This window comes from Leopardus geoffroyi, chromosome E1 (genome assembly GCF_018350155.1).
Source record: "Leopardus geoffroyi isolate Oge1 chromosome E1, O.geoffroyi_Oge1_pat1.0, whole genome shotgun sequence".
NCBI classification, from domain to species: domain Eukaryota; kingdom Metazoa; phylum Chordata; class Mammalia; order Carnivora; family Felidae; genus Leopardus; species Leopardus geoffroyi.
In genome coordinates this window covers 23626921-23653615 of record NC_059330.1, presented here as the reverse complement: position 1 = coordinate 23653615, position 26695 = coordinate 23626921, and the positions used below count along the sequence as shown (strand labels likewise).

At 43.0% G+C, this 26695-nt stretch overlaps 2 protein-coding genes across 32 annotated transcripts in view; one reads left to right on the top strand and one right to left on the bottom strand.

Moving 5' to 3' along the window:
- Positions 1–12430: 12430 nt before the first annotated feature.
- DUSP14 (dual specificity phosphatase 14) lies at positions 12431–13678 on the top strand. Its single transcript, XM_045490595.1, has one exon. It carries the CDS (start codon positions 12431–12433, stop codon positions 13025–13027), a length of 597 nt encoding a protein of 198 aa, XP_045346551.1. The 3' UTR covers positions 13028–13678.
- A 1101-nt stretch (positions 13679–14779) lies between these two features.
- The window catches only part of SYNRG (synergin gamma), an 87875-nt gene continuing 75959 nt past the window's right edge, over positions 14780–26695 (bottom strand). For 17 of the 31 annotated variants that reach the window (XM_045490575.1, XM_045490561.1, XM_045490568.1 and 14 more), the window contains 3 exons: positions 19058–19168; positions 18671–18706; positions 14780–17665 (listed from right to left, as the gene is read on the bottom strand). In XM_045490575.1, the coding sequence (XP_045346531.1) occupies positions 17534–17665; positions 18671–18706; positions 19058–19168 (279 nt within the window). In that variant the 3' untranslated portion in view covers positions 14780–17533. The remainder of the gene's footprint in view (positions 17666–18670; positions 18707–19057; positions 19169–26695) is intronic. The other 14 variants (XM_045490566.1, XM_045490567.1, XM_045490563.1 and 11 more) reach the window with 1 other exon arrangement.

The window sequence follows — 26695 nt, the reverse complement described above, 5'->3', positions numbered from 1 at the left end:
CCCATGACCTTGGGATTATGACCTAAGCCAAGAAATGGAGAGTTGGGCGTTCAACTGAGTCACTCAGGCGCCCCTGGAGCTAAACTTCATAAACCTGCTCTCTTCAGGTGGACTGCCCATGTCATTCTTTGGAGTGTGGTATATTCTCCATCCAGCAGCTGGTTACAGCCTTAAAATGATTGGCCTTTTAGTTCTTGGGATGGTGGTCCACATGAGCACATTGAGATGGCCAGTCAGATCACTACACAGGCAGTTGCCGTACAGAACATTACATGTGCTCTGTGTGTCACACTTGGGCAATATCTGTGGCCAAACCAGAATGGTGTCTCTGTTGTTAGCTTTGTATGTATTATGGATATTCCAGCACACCTTCCTATCAGTTAATTTATGTAGTGGGAAAAGCAAAAACAACCCTTCCTCCAGAAGTAAGATGTTGAGGTGGTTTAGCCAAATTACTAAAGCTTGACAGATGAGCAAGAACAGATTGTGAGTATCTTTTATTTCATTTATTTATTTTTTTTAATGTTTATATTTGAGAGACAGAGTGCAAGTGGGGAAGGGGAAGAGACAGGGAGACACAGAATCCGAAGGAGGTTCCAGGCTCCTTGCTGTCAGCACAGAGCCCGACAGGGGGATTGAACCCATGAACCATGAGATCATGACCTGAGCCAAAGTTGAATGCTTAACTGACTGAGCCATCCAGGTACCCCTCATTTTATTTTAATACAAATCTAACTCAGCATTTGTTTGAATTTTATTCTTAGTGTGCTATCAGAAGGGTTGAAAGATTGCTACATTATGATTTTTATTTGTAAGAGTATTTTAATTTTTCCCCCAATGGAACACATTTCCAATTTAATCATGAAAATTAATGAGAAAAGTAACATTTATTTATTTATGGCAATGGAGGCTAACATGCTTCTATTTTAAAAAGGGTGACTTTATCTAGTTCTTAAAAAACAAACAAACAAAAAAACCTTGAACATTTAACTGAAGGAGAAAATGTGATTACATACGCTTTTCAGGTATTAAAAAAATAACTCTGCAGGCCTCCAGTATATACTATGCCCTTCTGAAATTCCTAAAGTTAAAAATAATTTAGATCATTTTACACAGTCATTTCTAGCATCATTATGGCCATTTTCTGCTTATTCAATGTGAGAAGAGAGAAGGCAGTAGATACAATTTCAGTTTTTAATTGCTAATTCTAGTGGTTATTTGCTATGACTTAAAAAAAAAAAAAACAAAAAGAAGAAGAAGAAGAAGGAAAACTAGCCCCTATGGCCTGGGGATGGATGCTCTGAGTAGACTGTGACTCCAGGTAGCTCCAGGTATGGATACCCAGTGCTAACTCCAGGCTGGTGCCCCAGGAGTTCTCCAGTGCAGGGAGCTATCAGGTGTTAATAGCTTATGCACTGAGATTACAGGCCACCTGGACAGACACTAATTCTGCATTTTGCTTAGCACTTTAGTGCTTTGATGGTTATTATTCAGACCAGCAAGACATTTCTTGTAACTTGTAAACAAAGAAGTACCTCTCTGGGGTTGGCTTAGGACAGCTCCTCCTTTTTGTCTTGCATCACACACACCCCACACACACCCCCCCCCACCCCCGTTCCCCTTGCCAGGAAAGCATTTTTTCCCTCCAAGAAGTAAATGCAGCTGCCAGAGCAACTTGGAAGAACTGAGTTGAACACCATGGACAGCGACATGGCCATTCCTTGGCGAGCCCTCTGGTCATCTCAGAGACAAGTGTGCTGCAGGGGGAGTGGTATGTTAACTCAGTACCTTGCAGTCTTTGATCCCTCAAACCATGGCTCAGTCTCTTACTCCGCTAGTAGATGCCCTTCCTCTGTCTTCCAGTACACATTTACTAAGTTGATTTTGACAAAGCTGTGATGGAATACACATGTATCCTTCATGATCAGACTCTCCTGAGCTTGGCACTGACACTAGGGCTTCTTGTTGTGGAGCTGCTCCTTGGTGAGGTCCCTCTGCTGTCAGGGAGCTTTCTGTGTCCTGACGGCTACCTGGGTCTGCAGCAGTATGTCCCTCTTCTGGGCGATAGGAGAAACTGGAGTAGCTCAGCCCATCTGGGCATTTCTGTAAGTAGCACTTACACACATTCTTCGTAGGCAGATCCAAGACCCTTTGGACGCACTGAAGGCGTCGGCTGGTGGTGTTGGGAGTGCTGTAAGGCAGGTGCTGAGCCACTCCCCACAGTCTCACAGAAAGGCGGTGTGTGGGCTTGAGCTAGGAGCCCGGAACCTTGGTTCTCTTCCTGGTTCTGTTATGTATCTTCTCTAAGTTGAAATCATCTCACGCTTTCTGAATCTTCTATTTTCTGATCTGTAAAACGGGTCAGGAGTGTTTGTCAGAGGAGCATCAGTTATATTTGTGCCCTCTGAGTGCTCTTTGGCAGACGTTGTTTTTCTAAACCTTGGACCTAGCTTTAGCATTTTATGCAGGTTTGTTGGCACAAGACTGACTAGCAGCAGCAGGGAGGGAGCATCATGTCTGTCTCACTTGGATTCTGCCCTGAGGACTCACAATCTGTTGTCTCTGCAGTACCAAGTGGCTTAGCACTGCCCAACAAAGGAGAGTTAACAGAGTAAGTTAGGCTTCCAGGCCACCCATTACTTATCCTTGATGAAAAGACCAGCAAGTCTGGAACCCTTTCCTCAGGAGGGCAAGTCACTTCCCAAACAGAATGATGATTTGGGAGACCATAAAACTGAGTCACTATTAATTAGACAGTAACCAAGTAACCTGGTTGGAAATTTGATTCGCATCTTCCAGATTTTCCACATTCAGGAAGGGAGTGATCACCAGCAGTTTGAGAGCCTAATTCTGTGTTTGTTACTGCAGTGACTTTGTTTTTTAAATCACTAGGATTGTGCCAGGGAAAAACTTGGAAGTGGCACGAGACTGTGTTCTGCAGCAGGACAGGATGTTCTCATAAAAGTTCTGCCCATTTCCATTTACAACTAACACACACATCTGTACACATTTCCTTATGCAACTATTTCTTGTTTCTCCTCAGGATGTGATCTCACCTATACACTTCATGTATGCTGCCATCAGAAGGGGTCCCCAAGAAAGTTGTAACCTTGGGTGGGGCAGGACCCTTCAGACAAGGGCTCTTTCTGGGGAGGGACTTAAGATCTCTGTGTTCCAGCACTCTGAGTGCCCCAGTCTTGAAGCAGGGAATCTGGGTGGCTCACTCCAGCATTGACCTCTACAGGATGACCTCTACAGGATGTGTCCTCCGACTGGCAGCATCACCTACAAAATGTCAGTTACTGAGTTCCAGCTCCACTCTGGAACTACTGAAGTGGAAACTCTTGGGGTGTGGTTCAGCAGTCTGTGTTTTAACAAGATTCTGATGCATGTTAAAGTTTGAGAACCACTCCATTATGAAGCTATAACTTTTATTATTTTTTTTATTGAGGTATAATTGATATATAACATTTCAGGTGTACAACATAATGATTAAAAAAAAAATGTTTTTAAGTTTATTTTCAGAGAGACAGAGACAGCATGAGCAGGGGAGGGCAGAGTAAGAGGTGGGGGGAGAGAGAGAATCCCAAGCAGGCTCCACACTGTCAGTGCAGAGCCCAGTGTGGGGCTCGAACTCATGAACCGTGAGATCATGACCTGAGCTGAAATTAAGAGTCGAATGCTTAACTGACTGAGCCACCCAGGTGCCCCCAACATAATGTGATATTTCTTTTTTTTCAAGTTATTAAAAAAAATTTTTTTTTAATGTTTATTCATTTTTGGAGACAGAGACAGAGTATGAGTGGGGGAGGGGCAGAGAGAGAGGGGCACACAGAATCTGAAGCAGGCTCCAGGCTCTGAGTTGTCAGCACTGAGCCTGACGTGGGGCTCAAACTCACAGACCTCGAGATCATAACCTGAGCTGAAGTTAGACGCTTAACCAAGCCATCTAGGCGCCCCTGATTTGATATTTCTATTAGTACAAAATGATGATCACAATAAGTCTAGTTAATATGCATCACTATACATAGTTATAAGTTTTTTGTGTGTGATGAGAATTTTAAGGATTTACTCTTAGCAACTGTCAAATATGCTATACAGTATTATTAATTTGTACATTACATCCCCATGATTTATTTATACCTGGAAGTGTATCTTTAAATGCCCTTCACCCATCTAGTGCCCCTTCCCCCCACTTCTGGCAATGATCAGTCTGCTTTCTGTATCTGTGAGCTCCAGTTTTTGTTTTCTTTTTTTTTTTTTTTTTTTTAATTTTTTTTTTTCAACGTTTATTTATTTTTGGGACAGAGAGAGACAGAGTATGAACGGGGGAGGGGCAGAGAGAGAGGGAGACACAGAATCGGAAACAGGCTCCAGGCTCTGAGCCATCAGCCCAGAGCCCGACGTGGGGCTCGAACTCACGGACCGCGAGATCGTGACCTGGCTGAAGTCGGACGCTCAACCGACTGCGCCACCCAGGCGCCCCTTGTTTTCTTTTTTGATTCCACATACAACTGATACAGTATTTGTCTTTTTCTGACTTATTTCACTTAGCAAATCTCCCTCAAGATGTGTTCATGTTATCTCAAATGTAAGATTTTCCTTATGGCTGAATAATATTCCACTGTGTATTTATACCACATTTTCTTTGTCTCTTCAATCTGTCAGTGGATCTTCAGGTTGTTTCTGTGTCTTGGCAATGAACATGGGGGTGCGTATGTTTTTTCAAGTGAGTGTTTTCATTTTCTTAAGATAAATACCTGGAAGTGGACTGCTGGATCATATGGTACTTTTTTTTTTTTTTTTTTTTTTAAAGTAACCTCTACCCCCAATGAGGGGCTCAAACTCATGACCCCAAGATCAAGAGTCACATGCTCTGGGGCGCCTGGTTGCCTCAGTTGGTTGAGCGTCTGACTTTGGCTCAGGTCACAATCTCACGGCTTGTGGGTTCGAGCCCTGCGTTGGGCTTTGTGCTGACAGCTCAGAGCCTAGAGCCTGCTTCGGATTCTGTGTTTTCCTCTCTCTCTGCCCCTCCCCTGCTTGTGCTCTGTCTCTCAAAAATTAATAAACATACAAAAATTTTTTAAAAAAAGAAAGAGTCACATGCTCTACCGACTGAACCAGCCAGCTGCCCCTGGGAGTTCTATTTTTAATTTCTTGAGGTGCCTCCATACTGTTTTCCATGGTGGCTGCACCAGTTTCCATTCTCACCAACAGTGTACACAGGTTCCTTTTTCTCCACATTCTTGCCAACACCTGTTATTTCTCGTCTTTTTGATAATAGTTATTCTAACTATAACTATGAGACATCTAATGATATCTCATTGTGATATATCACATTGTTTTACAGATGTTGAACCATCCATGCATCCCTGGGGAACGAATCCCACTTGATTGTGATGCATTGTTCTTTTAATGTATTGAATTTAGTTTGCTGATACTTTGTTGAGGATTTTTGTATTATGTTCATTAGGGATATTGGCCTGTAATTTTCTTGTGATGTCCTTGTCTGGTTTTAGTATCAACATAATCCTGACCTTGTAACATGAGTTTGGAAGTGTTCCTTCCTTTTGTATGTTTTGGAAGAGTTTGAGAAGAGTGGTATTAATTCTTAAATGTTTGGTAGAATTCACCAGTGAAGCTCTGTGGTCCTGGACTTTTGTTTGTTGGAAAGTTTTTGATTACTGATTCAATCTCCTTCCTAGTTACTGGTCCATTCGTATTTTCTACTTCTTCATGATTCATTCTTGGCAGGTTGTATGTTTCTAGGAATTTGTCCATTTAAGTTGTCCAGTTTGTTGGGATATAATTATTTATAATAGTCTCTTATGATCTTTGGTATTTCTGTGGTATCAGTCATAACTTCTTGCATTTCTGATTTTATTAATTTGAGTCCTCTTTTTTTCTTAGCCTAGTTGAAGGCTTGCAATTTTATTATCCTTTTAAAGAACGAGCTTTCAGGGGCGCCTGGGTGGCGCAGTCGGTTAAGCGTCCGACTTCAGCCAGGTCGCGATCTCGCGGTCCGTGAGTTCGAGCCCCGCGTCGGGCTCTGGGCTGATGGCTCAGAGCCTGGAGCCTGTTTCCGATTCTGTGTCTCCCTCTCTCTCTGCCCCTCCCCCGTTCATGCTCTGTCTCTCTCTGTCCCAAAAATAAATAAACGTTAAAAAAAAAAAAAAAAAAAAAAAGAACGAGCTTTCAGTTTCATTGATCTTTTCTATTGTCTTTTTAGTCTCTATTTTTTTAGTCTCATTTATTTTCGCTTTGACCTTTGTTATTTCCCTCCTTCTACTAATTTTGGGCTTTTTTAAAATCTAGTTCCTCGAGGTGTAAAGTTAGATTTTTTTTGAGAGCTCTCTTGATTCTTGATGTAGGTATTTGTCATTATGAACTTCCTTCTCAGAACTGCTTTTGCTGTATTCCATAAGTTTTGGTATGCTAGATTTCCATTTTCATTTGTCTCAAGGTAGTTTTTTATTTTTTATGACCCATTAGTTCAGTAGCATGTTGTTTAATCTCCACATATTTGTTAATTTTATAGTGTTCTTCCTGTAATTGATTTCTAGTGTCATACCATTGTGGTCAGAAAAGATGCTAGATACCACTTCAGTCTTCTTTTATTAAGACCTGTTTTATGGCCTAATGTATAATCCATCCTGGAGAATGTTCCATGTGCTCTTGATAATATGTTTTCTCTTGCTTTTGGGTTTAAGTCCATCTGGTCTAAGGTGTTGTTTAAGGCCAATGTTTCCTTATTGATTTTTGAACTGGATGATCTATCCACTATTGAAAGTGGGGTGTTAAAGTCCCCTACTACTATTATATTGCTGTCTATTTCTTCCTTTGGGTTTATTAATATTGTTTTATATCCTTAGGTGTCCCTATGTTAGGTACATAACTACTTTTCATGTTTTTAAAAAGTAATCTCTAAGCCCAACATGGGGCTTGAACTCAAAACCCTGAGTTCAAGCATACTCCACCGACAGTCCACCAGGCACCCCTGTATCATTATGTCATGCCCTTCTTGTCTCTTATTACAGTCTTTGTTTTAAAGTGTTTTTTGTCTGATGTAAATATGGTTATCCCAGCCTCCTTTTGGTTTCCATTTACATGTAATGTCTTTTTCTGTCCCTTCACTTTCAGTATGCTTGTGTCCTTACATCTGAAGTCAGTCTTTTGTAGGCAACATGAGTCTTTTTTCATTCAGCCATTTTATCTTTTGATTGAAGAATTTAGTTCATTTATATCTAATTACTGACAGGTACATACTTATTGCCATTATTGTTAATTGTTTCCTGGCTGTTTGTAAATTCTGTTACTTTTGTCTTTGTGATTTGATGATTTTGTGGTATGCTTAGATTCCTTTACCTTTTGTGGCTACCATGTGGCTTACTTAAAACAACTTACAAGAGTCTGTCTTAAGCTGATAACAACTTAAGTTTGAATACATGCTAAAGCTCTATGGTTTTACTCCCTCCCCCCCCCCCCACTTTATATATACATTTTTTCCATTCTATATTTTTGATGTCACATTTTACATCTTTTTTTTTTTTTTTTAATGTTTATTTATTTTTGAGACAGAGAGAGACAGAGCATGAACAGGGGAGGGTCAGAGAGAGAGGGAGACACAGAATCTGAAACAGGCTCCAGGCTCCGAGCTGTCAGCACAGAGCCTGATGCGGGGCTTGAACTCATGGACCGTGAGATCATGACCTGAGCCGAAGTCAGCCGCTTAACCGACTGAGCCACCCAGGTGCCCCAACATTTTACATCTTTTTATCTTGTATATCCCTTAAGTAATTATTGTATTTACAATTTTATTACTTTTGTTTTTTTAACCTTCATACTAGCTTTGTAAGTGATTAATCTACCACCTTTACATTGTTATTCTAAATTTTACTATATTTACCTTCGCCAGTGAGATTTATACTTTTACATGTTTTCCCATTACTTTCTTTTTGGCTTAAAGAAGTCCTTTAATATTTCTTGCAAGGCTAGTTTAGTGGTGATGAATTCCTTCCTTTGCTTTTGCTTGTCTGGAAAACTCTCTCTCCTTTACTTCTGAATGACAGCTTTGCTGGGTATTCTTGGAAGTTTTTTTTTTACTGCCCTGAATATGTTGTGCCACACCCCTCTGGCCTGCAAAGTTTCTGCTAAAAAATCTGATACTCTTGGGCTGGGGGGGGGGGGGGGGTGTGTGTTCCCTTTTATGTAGCAAGTTGTTTTACTGCTTTTATTCTCTCCTTGTCTTTTAACATTCAACAGCTTGATTATAATGTATCTTAGTGTGAGTCCCTTTAGGTTCTTCTTTGGAATTCTCTGAGCTTCCTCAGTCTGGATATCTGTTTCCTTCTCCAGCCAGGTTAGGGAAGCTTTCAGCCATCATTTCTCCAAATACATTTTGTGTTACTTTCTCTATAATGTGAATGTTGGTCCACTTGATGTTGTCCCATAAGTATCTTAAGCTGTCTTCACTTTTCTCATTCTTTTGCTGCTCTGATTGTGTCATACGGGTCTCCTGTTGAAACCCTCTAATATATTTCTAGTATATTTTTCAGTTCAGTTAGTGTGTTCTTCAGTGCTATGATTTCTATTTGGTACTTTCTTATGTCATCTATCTGTTGAAGCTCTGTGTTCACTCTTCTCTCAAGTTTAGTGAGCATCTTTATGACTCTTATTTTGAAGTCTTTATTAGGTAAATCACTTCAATCTCGTTTCCTGAGATTTTATCTTGTTCTTTCATTTGGAACATATTCCTGTTTCTTTATTTTCCTCAACTCTGTGTTGATTTCTATGCATTAGATAGCCACCTCTCCCAGTCTTGAAGGAGTGGCCTCGTGCAGGAGATAAACCTGATTGTTCAATACTGCCTTAGTTTTGGTTTTCTCTCAAACCTTTGTGATTGTCCAAGCAGCCTATTTATTTTTAGTGGCTCCTAGTAGTTGGCCATGTGACAGGTCATGTTCTAAAGGGGAGGATCTCAGTCAGCAGCTTTTAACATACGCAGATATACATAATAATCCTGTGGGACTGCAAAAGTTGTCTGTCCCACTGGCCAGCCAAGCCAGGTGGTCTAGAGGTGCCCCCCTGGGCAGCAGTCACAAAAATCAGGGCACCAGACAGGTATACAAGTTCCTTTCCAGGAGATACTGGAGACCTAGAGTGGGGCAGAGGGAAAGCACAGAGACGGTATCCCCTGGCCTCCACCCGAGGCTCAAGCTCCAGAACAAGCAATAGCCTTTTTCACAGAAAGGCACAGGGTATGTTTCAGTTGGCTGTCTGTGCAGTGCCCTGGGGGTGGTAGCCAGCTGAAGTCTCTTCAGTTCCAACAATCTCATGGGGTGCAGAGGCGCAAGCCCTGCTGACCACCAGAGCTGGCAGGCAGTGGGTCCCCTGGTGGCAGCCACCAAAACCAGGACACCAGACACATGTCTGGGCACTTAACAGTTAATCCCAAGTTCCTCGCTGGGAGAGGAGGGAGAGGATGACAGTGGATGCTTATTACATCCATGTGTGTTTAATTAGAAGCCTGCCCCTCAAGCCGCATGCTATAACTATTTTTAAAGCTTTTCAAAAATGTTAAATAGGAACATGTCAGATGATCCAGTCCTTCTAGTCCTAGGTATTTAACCAAGAGAAAGGAAGGCATACCTCCACAGATACCTATATATGAATGTTTTACACCATTGTATACATCAGCTTTGCTTGTAATAGCCTCAAGCTACAAACAACCCAGTTTCCATCAGTAAGTGAATAAACCATCTATACCATGGAATACTACTCAGCAGTAAAAAGGAATGAACTGTTGATACATGCAACAACATAGAGGAATGTCAAACTATGCCGAGTGAGAAAGCCAGGCTAAACAAACAAAAAAACCTATATTATCATTCTGTTTTATAAACATCTAGGAAATGTAAAAATAATGACAGAAAACATCAGTGGTTGCTTGGGAATGGGGCTAGAGGGTGAGGGAGGAATGAATTATAAAGGAGTGTGAGGAAATTTGGAGGTGGTGATGGATCAAATTATGTTGAGGTCATGGTGTGTCGAATATACACAGAATTCAAAACTCATTGGCGCCTGAGTGGCTCGGTCGGTTAAGCATCTGACTCCTGATTTCAGCTCAGGTCATGATCTCAGAGTCAAGGGATCAAGATCCATGCTGAGTGTGGATCCTGCTTGGGATGCTCTCCCTCCTTCTCTCCCTCCCCTGCACACATTCTCTCTTCCTCTCTCCAAATATAAAAATTCAAAAATTGAAAACTCCTCAAATTGTACACTTGGTCAAGTTGTGTATCAACTTGTATGTCATACCTCAACAGAGTTGTGGAAAAAGTTAAATGTGATGGTTACCTGGGAAAAGCAGAGGGACAGGTAGGGGAGGAACCCATTTTTAACAATGCTTGTTGGTGGTCATCATACTGTTACATAAACAAAAAACTAAGATGTCCAATTTGGAAGAGAGAATGAGATTTCCGATGCTCTCCGCAGCACCAGCACCTCCTGCAGGTAGCATTTGTGAAGCTGGCCCCCTGCGCCTGGCTTAGCTGAGGGCACGTGGAAGAGACTCTAGCTTGTTCTGCCTCTCTTCTGGGCCCATTGAGCAGTGCCTTACATTTCCTTTCAAAAAACTTGTTATGGCCCAAACTGCACTTATTGTTTGTCACACCGTGGGTTACATGTCATTCACAAAAAGCTGAGACTTAGATTGATATTTCCAAACTGGCATATCCTTTAAATGCACATCTAGATATATTTAGCGTGCTTTCCACTCCCTAGATTTATTCCAGTCAAACCCAATTTAGTAGTAAAAACCCAGGAGGAATTCTTTTGAACTTCCTGATTGGCTACATTGTTGCCTCTTTGTCTTTCTGCAGATCTGATTTGTATCCACTGTGATCAACACTCTGAATTAGGACTTTCCAGATCCTGACCCAGGACTGCAGAGTAACCAGATTCCTCACAAGTGAGTGGCTCCAGCACCACTTCTGTCCGTGGAACGGAAAGTGTTCTTATTCACCTGAAATCACTTTAGGTGCCCCTACCCTACCCTGGGTGGGGATGAACACACTTCCCAGTGGGCCCAGACTATAAAGCAGTGTGAGAAAGTGATGTGTCTGAAATCTCAGGAAACCAATATTTTCCATTTCTTTTGTTACTGGTTTACTCTATGGGCATTATATAATATTAAAGTCTTTTATATCAAATACTCTACTAATAAAAATGTAGATTTTCAAATATTAAACTACATTTTAATTTCAACACGCATCTGAAGCCAGTGGGATTCATCTTGCTGCTGAGAATTGTCTGAGGAAGGTGACGTTCTCATTTAACCACACCCAGGATCAGGTCAGCCGAAATTGCTCATGAACTTAGACTAATGTATTTTTTTTTAATTATGTAACTCATCTAAGTAATCTCTATACCCAACTTGGGGGGTCGAACTCACAACCCTGAGATCAAGAGTTGCATGCTCTGCTGACTAAGAGCACGCAAGCTAGGGAGGGGCAGAGAGATGGGGACAGAGGATCCAAAGCAGACTCTGCTTTGATAGCAGTGACCCTGATGTGGGGCCCAAACTCTCGGACTGTGAGATTGTGACCCCTGCTGAAGTCGGGCGCTTAGCTGACTGAGACACCCAGGTGGCCCGAGACTATTGTATTTTTGAGATCATGGCCTTCAGAGTGCCTTGGGTTATTCCCATGGAGACACTACAGCACAAGTTACTATTTAGCTATTTTGTTTTTTAAATAACGAAGGGCTAAGGTGACCAAATGTCCTGGCTTTTCTGGAACTCATTCTGAATTCAGTATCTTTTTAGTTCATAAAGGCAGTTCCTTTAATATATTACCTAATGTGATCATTTTTATACCTTTATAAGATTGCTGTGTCTAGAACTAGGTTTAGGAAGATAATAGCAATCATGTGTATGAAAGAACATGGCTGCAGGAGTGATCAGAATTTCTCGTTTCTTCCTAATTACCAAGGAACACCACTCCCTTCAGTTCGAGCAAGGCCCTGCAGGATTGCTGTTCAGGAACCAGTTGGGCATGTTTCTGAGTTTAGACTATTTCTAAAATAGAATGACTATTTCCATTTAGTGCCTCTTTTTTTTTTTTTTTAATAGAATCACCAGAGAGCTGAGTTTTAACCTTGATTTTAGGCTACTTTTCCTGTTAATCAATAGGAAATGATTTGTCTACATCCTTGAAAGAATGGAGTCTATTATAGAAAATGACTTCTAATCCTTTCACCTTCCCATTCCACAAAACTATAGAAGGCCGTGATGAATCAAGAATCGATAGCATTTAAAGTACTGACAGATACCTGTGTTTTGCAGGAAGGACACTGATTTTGGATTCCTTGGTGGAGGAACACAAAACCCTCTGGTCTTGCTGCCAACGATGCAAGTGTGATTGCTGGCATCTTCATGGGCTCCAGAGGTCACAGCACGCTCCCACGGACTCTCATGGCCCCTCGGATGATTTCTGAGGGAGACATAGGAGGCATCGCTCAAATTACCTCCTCTCTCTTCCTGGGCAGAGGCAGTGTGGCCTCCAACCGGCACCTCCTCCAAGCTCGTGGCATCACCTGCATCGTTAATGCTACCATTGAGATCCCCAATTTCAACTGGCCCCAATTTGAATATGTTAAAGTGCCTCTGGCTGACATGCCCCATGCCCCCATTGGACTGTACTTTGACACTGTGGCCGACAAGATCCACAGTGTGAGCAGGAAGCATGGGGCCACGTTGGTGCACTGTGCCGCGGGGGTGAGCCGCTCGGCCACTCTCTGCATCGCTTACCTGATGAAATTCCACAGTGTGTGCCTGCTGGAGGCGTACAACTGGGTGAAAGCCCGTAGGCCTGTCATCAGGCCCAACGTAGGTTTCTGGAGGCAGCTGATAGACTACGAGCGCCAGCTCTTTGGGAAGTCGACAGTTAAAATGGTACAGACACCTTATGGCATAGTTCCAGACGTTTATGAGAAAGAGTCCCGACACCTGATGCCTTACTGGGGGATATAATGCCACCAAAGCCTGCATCAGCAGCCCCTTGAGCAGTACCAGCATCTGCTACACACCGTCTGTTCCCCTCTTCACCTTTCTTTTCAAATGGTTGACTCCTGGCTCTCCCTGAAGTGTTTTTTACACTGGGTGTTCAGGTTTATTTTAAAAGATGGGGGGTGGGGGGGAGGAACATAAGGGGAATGCATACATTGCTAGTAACATTTTTAAAACTAACATTTTGGAATAGTGTTTATGAAAATCTTTAACTGGCTTTTAATCATTTTTAACAATTTGAACAGTTTAATAAACTGTTTGGTTCTGCTATATTCTGAATCCCATGCCTTTAGGCATCATGGCAGGTGCCAGAGGAGCTCAGTGCAAAAATCACTTTGGGTCCTGATTAACCCTTTAGAGACAAGCTTTGCCCAAGGCTGCTGACCACACAAATGCTTAGGGAAGATTGATACCAGCTTCAGTCTCTACTGGATTAGCCCTACTCTTTCCTTTCCTATTTAGTGACTCTGTAAGTTAAAAAACAAAAACAAACAAAAAAAAACACCTTTGTTATCTAGTTGTTAAGTAATTATAATGAAATCTGCAAACACCCTCTTGGAATCATTGTGCCCCAGGACTACATTAGCATTATTTTTAATAAATATATCTGCATAACCTATTAGATTTTTTACTAAGAACTCCAGGGTGTGTGTATGTGTGTGTTGATGCTGGAAGAAAGATGCTCTCCAGTAACTGCATTAAAATCCGGCTCCGGTGACAACTGTGCCACTTAAAATAGACCTCACGGCTGAACTGTGTCAACGTTTCACATCCTTGCAAATGGGCAGACGTTAATATCAGTCACAGTGCTAAAGCTGTGGAAAACAGCACAGAGTGTCCACTCTGATAAAAGATACAGTTTTCGGATGTCTTTGGCAACTGGAGTGCACCAAAGCAGTGAGTCCTCCATCAAAGAAATTGTTTTTTAACAAAAGCTATGCCTTTGCTCCACACAAAATGTCCTAAACCAAACCTCCATAGAAGTGACCATCAAACAACAATGACTTCTTTTGTTGAAACTTGGAACCATGTCATCCAGTTCACTGCTCCTAATAAATATGACAGCATAACTCATCAGGGACTTGGGAGAAGTTTAATTAGTTCTTCCCTATTCCACACTCCTCACAAACTATTGGGAACCATCAGATTGCCCCTGCTCAGTCACAGTGCTGCTTTATCTTTCTTCATTTGCCACGTAGGTTGTAGCTTGCTTCTCTGTGGAATAATTTTCTAGGCTTTTGGCCCGTCTTGACAAGAAGCCATAAATATAACGCCGGTGGTTACATATTTATATAAGTTATATTTTCTAGATTTTTATCTGGTCCGTGGCAGTGGTTTCATCCAAATTCTACCTTGTTTCTTCCCAGTCATTCACTTTTATAAACATGTACTACAGTCTAGGAAAATTAAAATGAGGTTAATAGTTTGGGAAATCAGAGGAACCCATAAATGAATGCTGCATCAATTAGCACATGATCGAAAAGCAGTCAAAAGAAAAAGCAATTCGTGGCTGTGGAGGCTATGGCTTCTCTAGTATGAAGGCAAACTGTAAGTCCTGTAGTCTTTGGATAAGAGTCCAAAAATAACCACTGTACTACAGTAAGAGAACACTGGGTGACAGATGTTCTTGGTAGGAAAATTTCCGGCAGAAATCCCGGCCAACACCACTACTGGGATGTAACTAAGCATTCTTAGTACTTAAGCCTAACACCCTTCTAATCTAAATGTCAGAGTTTATTAGCTGGTCACAAAAGGAAGGCGTGTGACCTAGAAGGTGTTTGTTAGGGGAATTTGTGGTGATCCCCAGTGCAGGGCAAGCATTTCAAGTTTCTATAATGTAGAGGCCCTATAATCTTACCAAAGCTTAGGATCACACAAGTTATCAAAAGGCAAGTAGAAGGCATCTTTAAACAAGACATAGGTACATGCATACAAAATATTCAAGTAATTTAGAATATGCAACCTATTTAGAGTGTTAACTAGTAGTCACAGGACAAATAAGGCACGGATAATAACATACCCTGTGCCGCCTCTACATTGAGCACGTCCAGACAAAAGTTACACACTAAGCCATAAAACGTCTAAAAGCAAAACACAATACCAAAAGAGAAAAGCGCTTATTCACCGCCACTCAGGCAGCGGGGCGGGAGCTGCCGGCACCTCACGCAGTACGGAAAGAAGTAACCTTGGTTACTGTTTCCAAGGACACTGGACTCTGGCGCGTCAGAGCCAAGATGTAGACGAGCGCAGTGTTGAGTCGTCTGAATAAACTTGCACACGTAAAGAAAGTGCAAGGGTATGGTTCCACACTCTGGAAATCCTTACTGGTGGTATGTGAGTGAACATTTCCACTACTAAACAGTATTTTTCATAGCAAAGCCTTTTGGCGTCTGCTGTATATGCCTCTAGCGCCTCCCATGGAGTGACCAGACCTGCCGTACCTGGTGAGGCCGGCAGTGATTATCCTTGCGCTCTGCAACCTCTCTAGGAATGGAACCATTCTGGTTAGCAGGTGAGCACACGTTAAAAATGTCATTGACACAGGCCATTGCGACAGAATAATAGCCCATATGGCATTTCCAGAAACTGTCTCAGCGCTGTGAATCCTGTCAAACTGGGAGACATTCTTAACTGCAAACAAAGGCAGATTCGGTCATCCTGCTCTACCATGGAATGTACCAGATGGGTCAGGGGCCCGCTTCAGTCCTGGCGCCGTGATGAAACTAGGTGCTGCTCAGGCTGAAGTGGAGACAGAGGCCTCAGGGAAGCCTGAGGACCCAGCCTGATGCTGTGGGTACTAAGTCAGGTAGCCCTGTGGAGGACAAAGGCCCTGAGGGTAATAATTCAGGCTGTGTCAATCACCCAGCTGGAAGGGAATCTGGAGAAAATGAGAAGCAGATTTATCTCGTCAACACTTCCCTGTGCATTCTGGGGCCCAGCAAGGTAAAGCAGAAGCCTCATCAACAGCTGTTTAACAAAAACGTCCTATACCTTCCTTGGAGAAGACACCACTAAGAGGGAATAGAACAGGATCCCCTCAAGTTTAGTGCCAGGAAGGGAAAACCACCTACTTAATTATGTAAAACGGCAATTTTATACCCAAAACGACCTTGTTCAGTTCACAAATAAAAACTGACTCGAGGTCAGAGAGCCTAAGTCACACAACTTGTGAAACACAGGAGTCAAAATCTCTTTGTAAAGCACAGAATTTACAAGTCAGAGACGTGTATGTCCTAGGTTGGCCTGTTCTTCCCAGGGCTTCACAGCTTCACAGTCCTTAGCCACTTCGCTTTTTTTTTTCTTTCTTTCTGATTTTATGCATTCAATTCTAAGCGGCAAATTCCCTACACCAGATAGCAAGCATGAGCCTTTTCCTTCCAGAATTCCATGCAGTTTTTGAACACTTTGCTTCCACTGTTTCTAAGTCATGTACCTCAACCATAAATATACATACATCTGTTTGCCTCAGTAGGCCAGGAACTCCACCTTCCAACTGTGAATGAATTTTCAGGTCTCTCACATAATACTGCGAAGTCAGGCAGTACTGGTCCCTATGCAGTCAGTCATTTCTGGACATTTGGACAAAGGCCACTGCCAAGAGGTTTCACCCAGCTGCCCTTCCAAAACTTGTCTGCAAAAAATACCACGTTCACAGTCTTTGAGGTAAAAGAAAGTTTTCAGTGAAGGCTCCGAAAGAGGAAGGGTGTTTATTCATCCTGATACACAAAGATCTGGGCCTCTGTCAAAATGAACATTCAATCCATTGCAAAGTGCCCAGGCGTGTTTTGAGAAAATGCCTTCTTGAACGCTGATAGTTTGAGAAATGAACAAAAGAAGAACTGGTTCAGCTGTGACCGCAAAGTCGGTAAATCTGCCCTCACCCACTTCCATCGTCTGATGGAGATGAGCGGAAGTTTTTCGATAAAAAGAACATCAGTTTAGTCACAATGTCCCCTTTTTATTCATTTCAGATATCAACAAGCTACATGTGGGTAAATGCATTCTACTTCACAGGACAGCAGGGTTCTAGATAGAAGCGAGCACTGGCTCAAAACGTTCTTGCCAATTCCAATCCTATTACAATTTATTTTTCTTCAAACGTCAAAATGTCAATTCTTCACAGTTTCAATATACGGCAGCAGCAAATGATTCCTTAAAGAAAACCGTGCCATATTTTAAAACATCTTAGCAGAACTAGAGAGAAGTTAGCAAACTTCTGGTGCCACATGCAGTTTGGGCAGGGCAATTTTACCTCAAATCGCTAAGACTTGCGGTGGGACCTAGGGGACAAATGTCTGCAGGAACGACTGGGAACTCGCAGCTTCTTTCTCGCCCCTGACCGTGCAGGGAACTCCTCCTATAGCTTCGTGGAAGCGAACTGCGCCGTCCTGCATTCTGTTCATTGGTCCCTGTCTCCTCCTGGGGTATGATGGGAAAACAGACCCAGTAGGTACTTCAAAGAGGTACTTTTCAGAGCAAATCAGGCAGGATGAGGCCGGGAGGTTTTGGTTCAACACAGTTGATCCAGAAGTTGGCACAGCTGGCGTGATACTGGTGTCCTCCATATGCCAGCTTGAAGCTGTCCGTTTCGGAGTTGAATGCCTGCCAAAAATAAACAGATATGTGGGGCGAGTCAGGCTGCTTCTGCACCTAAGAGCTGGTCGGCACCCTGCACGCATCCCTCGCCAGGTCACAGAGGCTGAGGCCGCACTGGCACACACACAAAAGCTGAGCAGGTGGCTGCAGGGCTTCAAGTGAGAAAATTTTTTGCTGCTAATTAAAGGCATAAAAAAATCTTTACCATTAAACCCAGTTCCAGCAAAAGAAGGCCAAATGGTTCATAGCAAAGGCAGACCGAGGCTACGGGGGGTTGTGTGTGGGGGTGTTCATGTTACGGGGAACTAAAATAGCTGTGGAGGATTTTTATCCCTCGTTGTGCCGAAGGGAGCCCTGCCCTCAGGCTGGCATTGAATGATACGTACAGTCCCTTCCATTTCTGGGGCTGATTACAGTCCTCTCATGGCAAAAACAAAAGATTAAAAGCTCTCAGGGCCGAATGCCACTGGGACCTGATAACGGAATCAACGTAATTAAAAAGTCCAAATAGGTATAGGATTTGTAAAAATAAAGACATTGAACAGGTCAGAATTACTTCCAGATGACTAATGCTTACAGGTAAGTCACAGCCAGCCAGTCCTCACCTCAGTTCCCTGGAGGGTGTCCTAAAGCACTACAAGTAAACAAGTAACACAGAGCTCTAAACCCCAATTTGTTTTTGATCACTGCCAAATTGTGACGCTCTCTGATCTCGCTCCATGTCACAACTTCCAGTCTTCCAGAAGTTGCTCATTCTGTTACCTTGTTCATCACAGAGGGAAAAATGACTTGTAACACCAGAAGCCAATTACAAGAGCTACGAACATGCAAACAAGACAAGTGGACCCACGCAGACACACTAGCTGGTCAAATCAAACAGACTATGGGAACAGACAGTAAAGGAAGGATTCATGGTCACAACAGTTCAGGATGGCAGTGGAATCATCTGATTGGCTTTCCACACTCAAAATTAAGATGGAGATGCTAAGATCGTGTATAACTGGTTCATACTTTTTTGGGATGTTCTTCTGCAGGCTTCTCTTCTTTCTGAAATAACGTTGAAACCATAAGGTCAACAAAATTCCCAGGACAGGGCCTCCTGCCCCCAAACAAAGCCTTACAGGCTTCACCTCTCTCTACCACCCCACTGTGCACAGGGCGCGGGCACAGTGCAGACAGCATTCTGTTAGAGAGGGAGAACTACCTCCATTCACTCAATGGCTTCCCCTACTGCCCTTTTGTAAGAGTACATGTACTTCCGTGTCAGACTTCAGGGCTTTATAAAAATCCCCACCTGTGGTCGTAGACCTTGCAGTGAAGTGGGCTGGATGGGGTCATCCCCAGGGGTCATGTCAGGGAAGCGCTGTGCCATCTGCAGGGGGAAGGTGTGTCACTCACCCGGCTTCTGGAGTCCACATTTAAAAGGCACACCCCACAGGCAAGTTCCTGAGCATTTTTAATCCCAGGCCGTAGCATGCAAGAGGAAAAATCCAGTGAATTCTCATCGGGCTAGGAGAACAAGACAAACAAGTAAGGACTCGGCAATTCCAAATGCTGCCAGCTTCACTCCCTGATCACTCATCCCCAGTAGGTCCAGCAGCAAGTGAAGTAACTTCTAATACCATCGATACAATTGTTCAATTTCCCAAACATTTACTGAGAGTTGCTGTGTTCTAGGTGCTCGGGACACTAGCATGAGCAAAACCCGTAGGTACCCGTCCTCTGAGAACTCACAGTCGAGGGTGGGGACAGGAGGGTAGCAGGCAGCACAGAGCCACAAGGACTACCCCAGAGCACATGGGCTGGGCGGCACTTACTCCAACCCGAGGGGAAAAGAGCTGGATGACAGAGAAAGCTTCCTGGCACTTACAAACATCCTGAGTCTTGACAGGTAGATGCTAGGTGAGGGGACAGGGAAGGGCGAGGTAAGGGAGGGGACGGTATTTATTCTGTGTAGAACAAGCAACACAGGCAAGGGCAAGGCCTCTAAGCAGAAGATAAAGTGTGGGAAGAACACTCATAAGCGTGTGGGAGCCGTGCTTATGAAAGGAGGGAGGAGATGGAACCCCAGCATGAAGGTCTTGGAAGGACTAGAAGAGACTGTATCTTGGGAAGCCATTAAGGGTTCTGACTGGACCGGGACAGGATCAGGATTGTGTTACGGACAGATCCCTCTGGGTGAGGTGTGGGCAATGAACTGTGGATGGCAATCCTCAAGGCATGCACCTCAGTTACAACGCCACTGTAAGGGGTCCGGGAGACAGCAAGGAAAGTTAGAACTAGGGAAGTAATGGTGGGGGCCGGCCACCTGAAGAAGCCTGGGTCATGTGTGGGATGTGCAAGGAGGGGTGAGGCTTAGGCAGCTGGGAGGGCTCGGCATAGTAGGCATGCGAAAGGAGACCCACATTTGGGGCTGAGGGCTGGGAGGAGTTCGGTTTGGTCTAAGCGGAGTTGGAGTTGTGTGAGGGCAGCCAAGTTCCGACATCAGAGAAGCAGGAAGACAGATACATGGGCCTACTGCTCAAGGATGGAAGAATAAGGCATTATCAGCTAGAGAGTACATACACATACAGCTATTATCAGTGAAGCCCTTACTTGCCAGGCACCACGCTAAGCTCTTCAGGTGACTTATCTAATTTCTTCCTTACAACAAATCTGTGGAATATGGGGTAAGAGGGCAGGCCCCAACTTTGGAAAGCTATCAATTTTTTTTTTTTAATTTTTAAAAGTTTTATTTATTTAAGTAATCTCTACTCCCACTGTGGGGCTCGAACTCACAGCCCTGAGATCAAGAGTCACACGCTCTACCAATGGAGCCAGCCAGGCACCTGTGGAAAGCTGTTCATTTCTTAAAAGTTAAAATACGTATCTACTATATGAGCTTATATGCAATTCCACTCCTTGGTATTTATCCAAGAGAAATGAAAACATGTTAACAAAAGTTTGCACAAAAAGTGCTCGTGGTAGCTCTATTCACATAAGCCAAACTGGAAATAGCACCTATCTATAAATAAGAAAGTGGGTTAAAAACTCATGGTATATTAGTACAATGGAATATTACTCACTGATAAAAGGAACCAAATTGATACATGCAACAATGTAGATGAATTCCCCCCCACCCCTTCTTAAGTAAGTGGGTTAGGGTTAGGCCAACGTGGGTTTTCGAACTCACCCCCTTAAGATCAAGAGTTGCATGCTCTACCAACTGAGCTGGCCAGGGGTGCCTTTTTTTTTTTTTAATGAATTTTTTTCTTTTTAGATGAATTTTTAAAACATGTGAAGAAGCCAGACAGAAAAGCACATATATATTAATTTTATATAAAGTTCTAGAACAGGCAACTCTCTGATGACAGAAGTCTACGGAAAATGGTGGTTATTTCTGGAATCAGATCAGGACAAGAGGGAACTTTAGGAGGTGATGAAAATACTCCATACATTGCTGGGGGTGTGGGCTTACATGGCTAAATGCATTTGTCAAAACTGATCCAACTATATATTTAAGATCTATGCATTTCACTGTAAGTTATCCCTCAATTACGAAAAGCACTTGAATTACAAAACAAAAACAAAAAAAGGAAAAAAAAAAGTTTCAGAAGAGCTGTATATATTTTTTCAAGATTTTCTTTTTAAGTAATCTCTCTACACTCAACACGGGGCTCAAGGAACTCACAACCCCGAGTTCAAGAATTGCATGTTCCACCAACAGAGCCAGCCAGGCGCCCCTAGAAGAGTTACATTCTTAGTCTACTAAGTTTTAGATATACCGAAACCAATTTGTTTTGCTTATATATGCCCTAGAGCAGAGGCTTCTCACACTTGGCACCACTGACATTCTAAACTGGATAATTCCTTGTTGTGGGGCCTGTCCTCTGCACTGTAGGATGTTTAGCAAGACCTGTGGACAATTTGGGGGCAAAATCATCCCCTTCTTCCACTTTCCAAAAAAAAAAAAAAAAAATGACTTTCCAAAGAGAAAAACGTGCACACATACAAATACACACACAAACACACACACACACACACGTGCGTACATGAGCTTATTATAAATTCTTATTGATATAAAGACTGAGTAGCACATAATTTACAAATAATAAATATACAATTATCTTTACTGAAAATTCCATATAATCCTTTGATTCTCACAATGCTTTCTCTGGAAATGTCTGCCCAATCCTGGGATCCACAGTCAGCCTGTGCTTGCTCTCACCAGAGTGTGGATGCTGTAAGTGCAGGCTGGTGTTTCTCAGTGAAGGGCTAAGACTGAAATGAGGCAGCACATTTCAGAATGTTCCCCCCTCTGTCAAATACGTGAGTGACTATGTTGAATTGGGTAACTGTTCTCAAACGCTGGAGAACATTCCCTCAGCTTTGTGATGTATTCACAATACAATGGCTATAGACACAGTATACTTTGATGTCTGATCTGCATTATTAACATCTGCTCGATAACCTTCATAAGTCTAGACAATCAACAGTACAACAAATTAAGCACTGATCTGTAGCAGTTGCGGATTTCCATGGTATAAAAATACTCCCACCATGGCTGATGTCAAGGCACCAATGTGAGGTCACTGAACCTGGCACTGGGAAGGGATGCTGACCAGGGTGACCAACTTCCTAGTTTGCTCAAGACCGTCCCAGTTTCAGCTCTGAGAAAATCCCTCAGCTCTAAGCAAACTGGCATCAGGGGTCGTCCAAGGACAGACACAAAGAACTGCTAAGGACTAAGCAGGTAGAAAGGAAGTGAGGATGGGAGTCGGTGGGAATGAAGTAAAAGGATCAAACAACTGTCCTATCTTGAGGACCTGAAACAAAAGCAGTGTAAGCCAAGCATAAGCAAGTTAGAGGGTTACCAATCTGGGTTCAGAACAGGTCTGAATTAAGAGGGCACAGGTACTGCGGTGTGATGTGATCACGTGAGTGGGTGGCCGAAGTGCCATGGAGACAAGGGTCCCGGAGTCCAGGGGTCAAGGATCCGGGAGCCCGGCATGTTGGCTGGTTTGTCCTAAAGGATACTGATGTGACCCAGGATGATGGCAAATTCCTGCCAAAATAATGGCCACATTTTCTATAATTAGTTGAGGCTGAACCACTGAGGAGTTATTATTTTGTATTTGAAAAATTGTATTATTTTTTCCCTAGGAGAAAAAAATGGGATTCTCCCTATAAAAGTGTATAGATTATATGTTTGTCCCTTTCTAATTTGAAATAATAAACCATGCATTAGGTCCACAAACCTTTCTTTTTTTCTTTTTTTTTTTTAAGAAACAGATGATATTGTTTACTTGTTTGTTTGTTTGTTTAGAAAGGGGGTGGGAATCTTAAGCAGGCTCCATGCTCAGTGTGGAGCCCCACTTGGGGCTCGAACCCACGACCCTGGGATCATGACCTGAGCTAAAATCAAGAGCTGGATGTTCAAAAGACTGAGCCACCCTGGTGCCCCACCCCCCGCCCCCACCCCCCCACAAACCTTTCTTTTTTTCTTTTTTTTTTTTTTCAACGTTTATTTATTTTTGGGACAGAGAGAGACAGAGCATGAACGGGGGAGGGGCAGAGAGAGAGGGAGACACAGAATCGGAAACAGACTCCAGGCTCCGAGCCATCAGCCCAGAGCCTGACGCGGGGCTCGAACTCACGGACCGCAAGATCGTGACCTGGCTGAAGTCGGACGCTTAACCGACTGCGCCACCCAGGCGCCCCCACAAACCTTTCTTAAACTAACTTGGGCTGCATTCAGATCACACCTAGGGAAGGAAGGACAGACAGTTCTCAAAGAAAAGAAGAGGCAGATGTTTCAACTATGTGCATGAGGACTCTGACCTTGAAGTGAATCTACATGGTCTTAACCAATCCAGATGATAATCCACCCCCCCCTCCCCCACACACACACTTTTTCCCCTTTTTTCTTCTCTAGTACAATCATGACCAAGTCTGGTCAACCCTAGAAGCAGCTGGTGCTATTATTTGTTTGCTGTCCCATTCTGTCACCTTTAAATGGTTAACAGTTTCATTGTCTTACCTGCCTTCCTCAGTTGCTGTTGGGACCTTCAGAGATATATAAAAAGTGCTCTGAGGGACGCCTGGGTGGCTCAGTCAGTTAAGCGTCTGACTTTGGCTCAGGTCATGATCTCACGGTTTGTGAGTTCGATCCCTGTGTCGGGCTCTGTGCTGACAGCTCAGAGCCTGGGCCTGTTCGGATTCTGTGTCTCCATCTCTCTCTGCCCCTCCCCTGCTTGCTTGTGCTCGCTCTCACTCTCGCTCTTTCTCAAAAATAAACATTAAAAAAAAAGTGCTCTGAAATGCCCTAAATGATAAAAATTACTCACTTTGACAAAATCTAAAAAGCTTTTTTAAGAGGTTAAAAACATAGCAGCACTTCCATAAACCTACGTTATAGATATTTACCATGTTACTGAATAAGGACTATTTGAGAAATAACTAGAATCTAGGAAAACTCTGAATCTTGAAATCAATCCAATACCAGCCCTTTAGGTATCTGTTTGACCAAAGGCATAAGGAAAACGAATGAAAAGGTCATTTTGTAATCTCCCGTAAAAATCATAAGACTCTGCATAAACTATCCTGTGGTCAAATTAATCTTTGAAATGATAAAAATTAACCTTTATAAATACACTGCCATAACCCAGGGGGGAGGGGGGGAAGCGGAGGGTTGGGGGAGGTTGCCATAGTACACAGTAACAAAGTGACACCAATTCTCGGCCATAATTCTTTAAGAAGGTACGCCCTCTACAGGCCATTTTAAATTGAACATCATCTACATCAGTTAGCAAGTGTTTCATGCATTTAGAAAAGATTTCTAAAAGTAGTTCTATTACAAATGACCCGCATACACTGAGTCCCAGAGTCAGACTGGGATACATAATCCTGAATCTTTAGCCAATAATAAGCTGGTAAAACGGTGTCCAAGAAAATCATTATTGAAGAAGAAGAATTTGGTAGTAATTAGTGTTCTTTACAAACATCCTCATTATAATTCTTCTGGACAAATGGTAGGATGGGCCTTTCCGATCCCCTTAAATTGTGCAGAGCTCCATAATTTGTACATGTGAGTCACATGTGGCACTTCTGGGAGGAAGCCTTTAAAACCGATGTGCTCTTTGTCATGTTCCCTTGACCCTCTCACAGGGATCAGCTATGATCCACGTGGTAGAGGCTTTGTCAGCTAGGTCCCTGAGTGAAGGACCCGTCCACAGAGACCCCTCCAATTTGAGATGGACATGTAGCAGGAGCAATACAGCTCTACTGTGTTACATCACTAAAACCGGGTCGGGGGAGTTGTTACTGCAGCATAAGCCAGCCTAATCTGATACAAAAAAACTATCTGGACACAAGTTCCACAAGCAATTCTAGACTTTTGGTTTGGGTTACAATGTAACCATCTGGATTCTTAGTTGCAATGTTTTGTCTAATTTTTCCTATAGCTGCTATAACAAAGTAGCAAAAATTTAGCTGCTTAAAACAACACATTCTCTTAGAGTTCTGCAGGTCAGAATTCTAAAATGGGCTGGAAATACAGTGTACTTTCTGGAAATTCTATGGGAGAATCTGTTTCTTTACCTTGTCTAGCTTCTAGAGACCACCTGTACATTCCTTGAATCAAGGTCCCACCTTCCATCTTCAAAGCCAATAGCGCAGAATGTGCCAGTCTTTCTCTTTGCTCTGTCATATCTCTATTTCTCATGCTCACTCTCCTGCCTTCCTCTTTGTGAGACACTGGGCCCACCCAGATAATCCAGGATAAATCCCCTATCAAAAGACCCTTAATTTCATCACATCTGTAAAGTCCCTTCTACCTGAGGTAACAAATTCAGGTTCCAGGGATTAGGATATGGTTATCTTTGGCAAGGGAGGGGCACATTATTCCATCTATCATATCACCTTCTGTCAACGAGGATAGCCATGCAGAAACACAATGAAGATTCTGTCTCGGGGTGCCTGGGAGGCTCTGTTGGTTAAGCATCCAACTCTGGATTTCAGCTCAGGTCATGCTCTCATGGTTCATGGGTTCAAGCCCTGTATCGAGCTCTGTGCTGGTGGTGCAGAGCCTGCTTGGGATTTTTTCTCTCCCCCTGCCCCTCCCCTGCAAACACACACTCTCTCTAAGTAAAGAAACTTAAAAAAAAAAAAAAAAAAAAAAAAAAAAGATTCTGTCTCTAAAACATTGTGTGGCACTGGCAAGATGACAAAAATGTTATCATTACTAAAAATAAACTGATCTCCTAAAATGCCACAGCAACACGAAGTATATACTCTGAAACTCACTGCTTATTTCACGTTGAAAGGAAGTACAGGGGGGCCTGGGTGACTGAGTAGGTTAAGTGTCTGATTCATGGGTTTTGGCTCAGGTCATGATCTCATGGTTCAGGAGTTCGACCCCATGTCAAGCTCTGGGCTGCTGGCGTGGAGCCTGTTTGGGATTCTCCCTCTCCCTCCCTCTCTGCCCCTCACCCAATTGTGAGTGCTCTCTCTCTCTCAAAATAAATAAATAAAAACAAAAAACAAAAAAGAAAGGAAATAAAGGATTATATTATACTGAGGATAACAGTGACATCAAAGCCTGTGTGATTTTCAGTCGACTAGAGGTCAGGAGAATAAGATCGCAGTCTCTTTTTGGAGATTTTATATGGCAAAAGTGGATCAGTTTTGTTTTCCAGGGATGAATCTCTCTTTGTTCCAAACCTACTGAACTTCAACCCTTAGGCAACAATTCACTCATCTCCCTGAAACTGGTGATTCCCACCTCCCGAGAAACAACCAGTACCTTCAGTCTGTGCCCAGAGGAGATGTACTCGTACCACAAGGGGGGGTTTTGGTCCACGATGACATGCGTGCTGCAGGGAAAGGGAAGCAGGAAACTTTGCACTGTAACTTCTAGCTTCAATAAATATCAAGGAGCCACAGTTTGGAGTTTAGGATTGTGTACTTTGCTTTCCTTAGCCCAAGCATTACTACTGTGATGTAGCACTAATATTCTAGGACTTTTTCACCGAAGAGAGGCAATGCGGTCACTTTTTG

Coding starts and splice junctions, on each gene's coding strand:
- DUSP14 (XM_045490595.1), top strand. CDS start 12,431: ATGGGCTCCAGAGGTCACAGCACGCTCCCACGGACTCTCATGGCCCCT.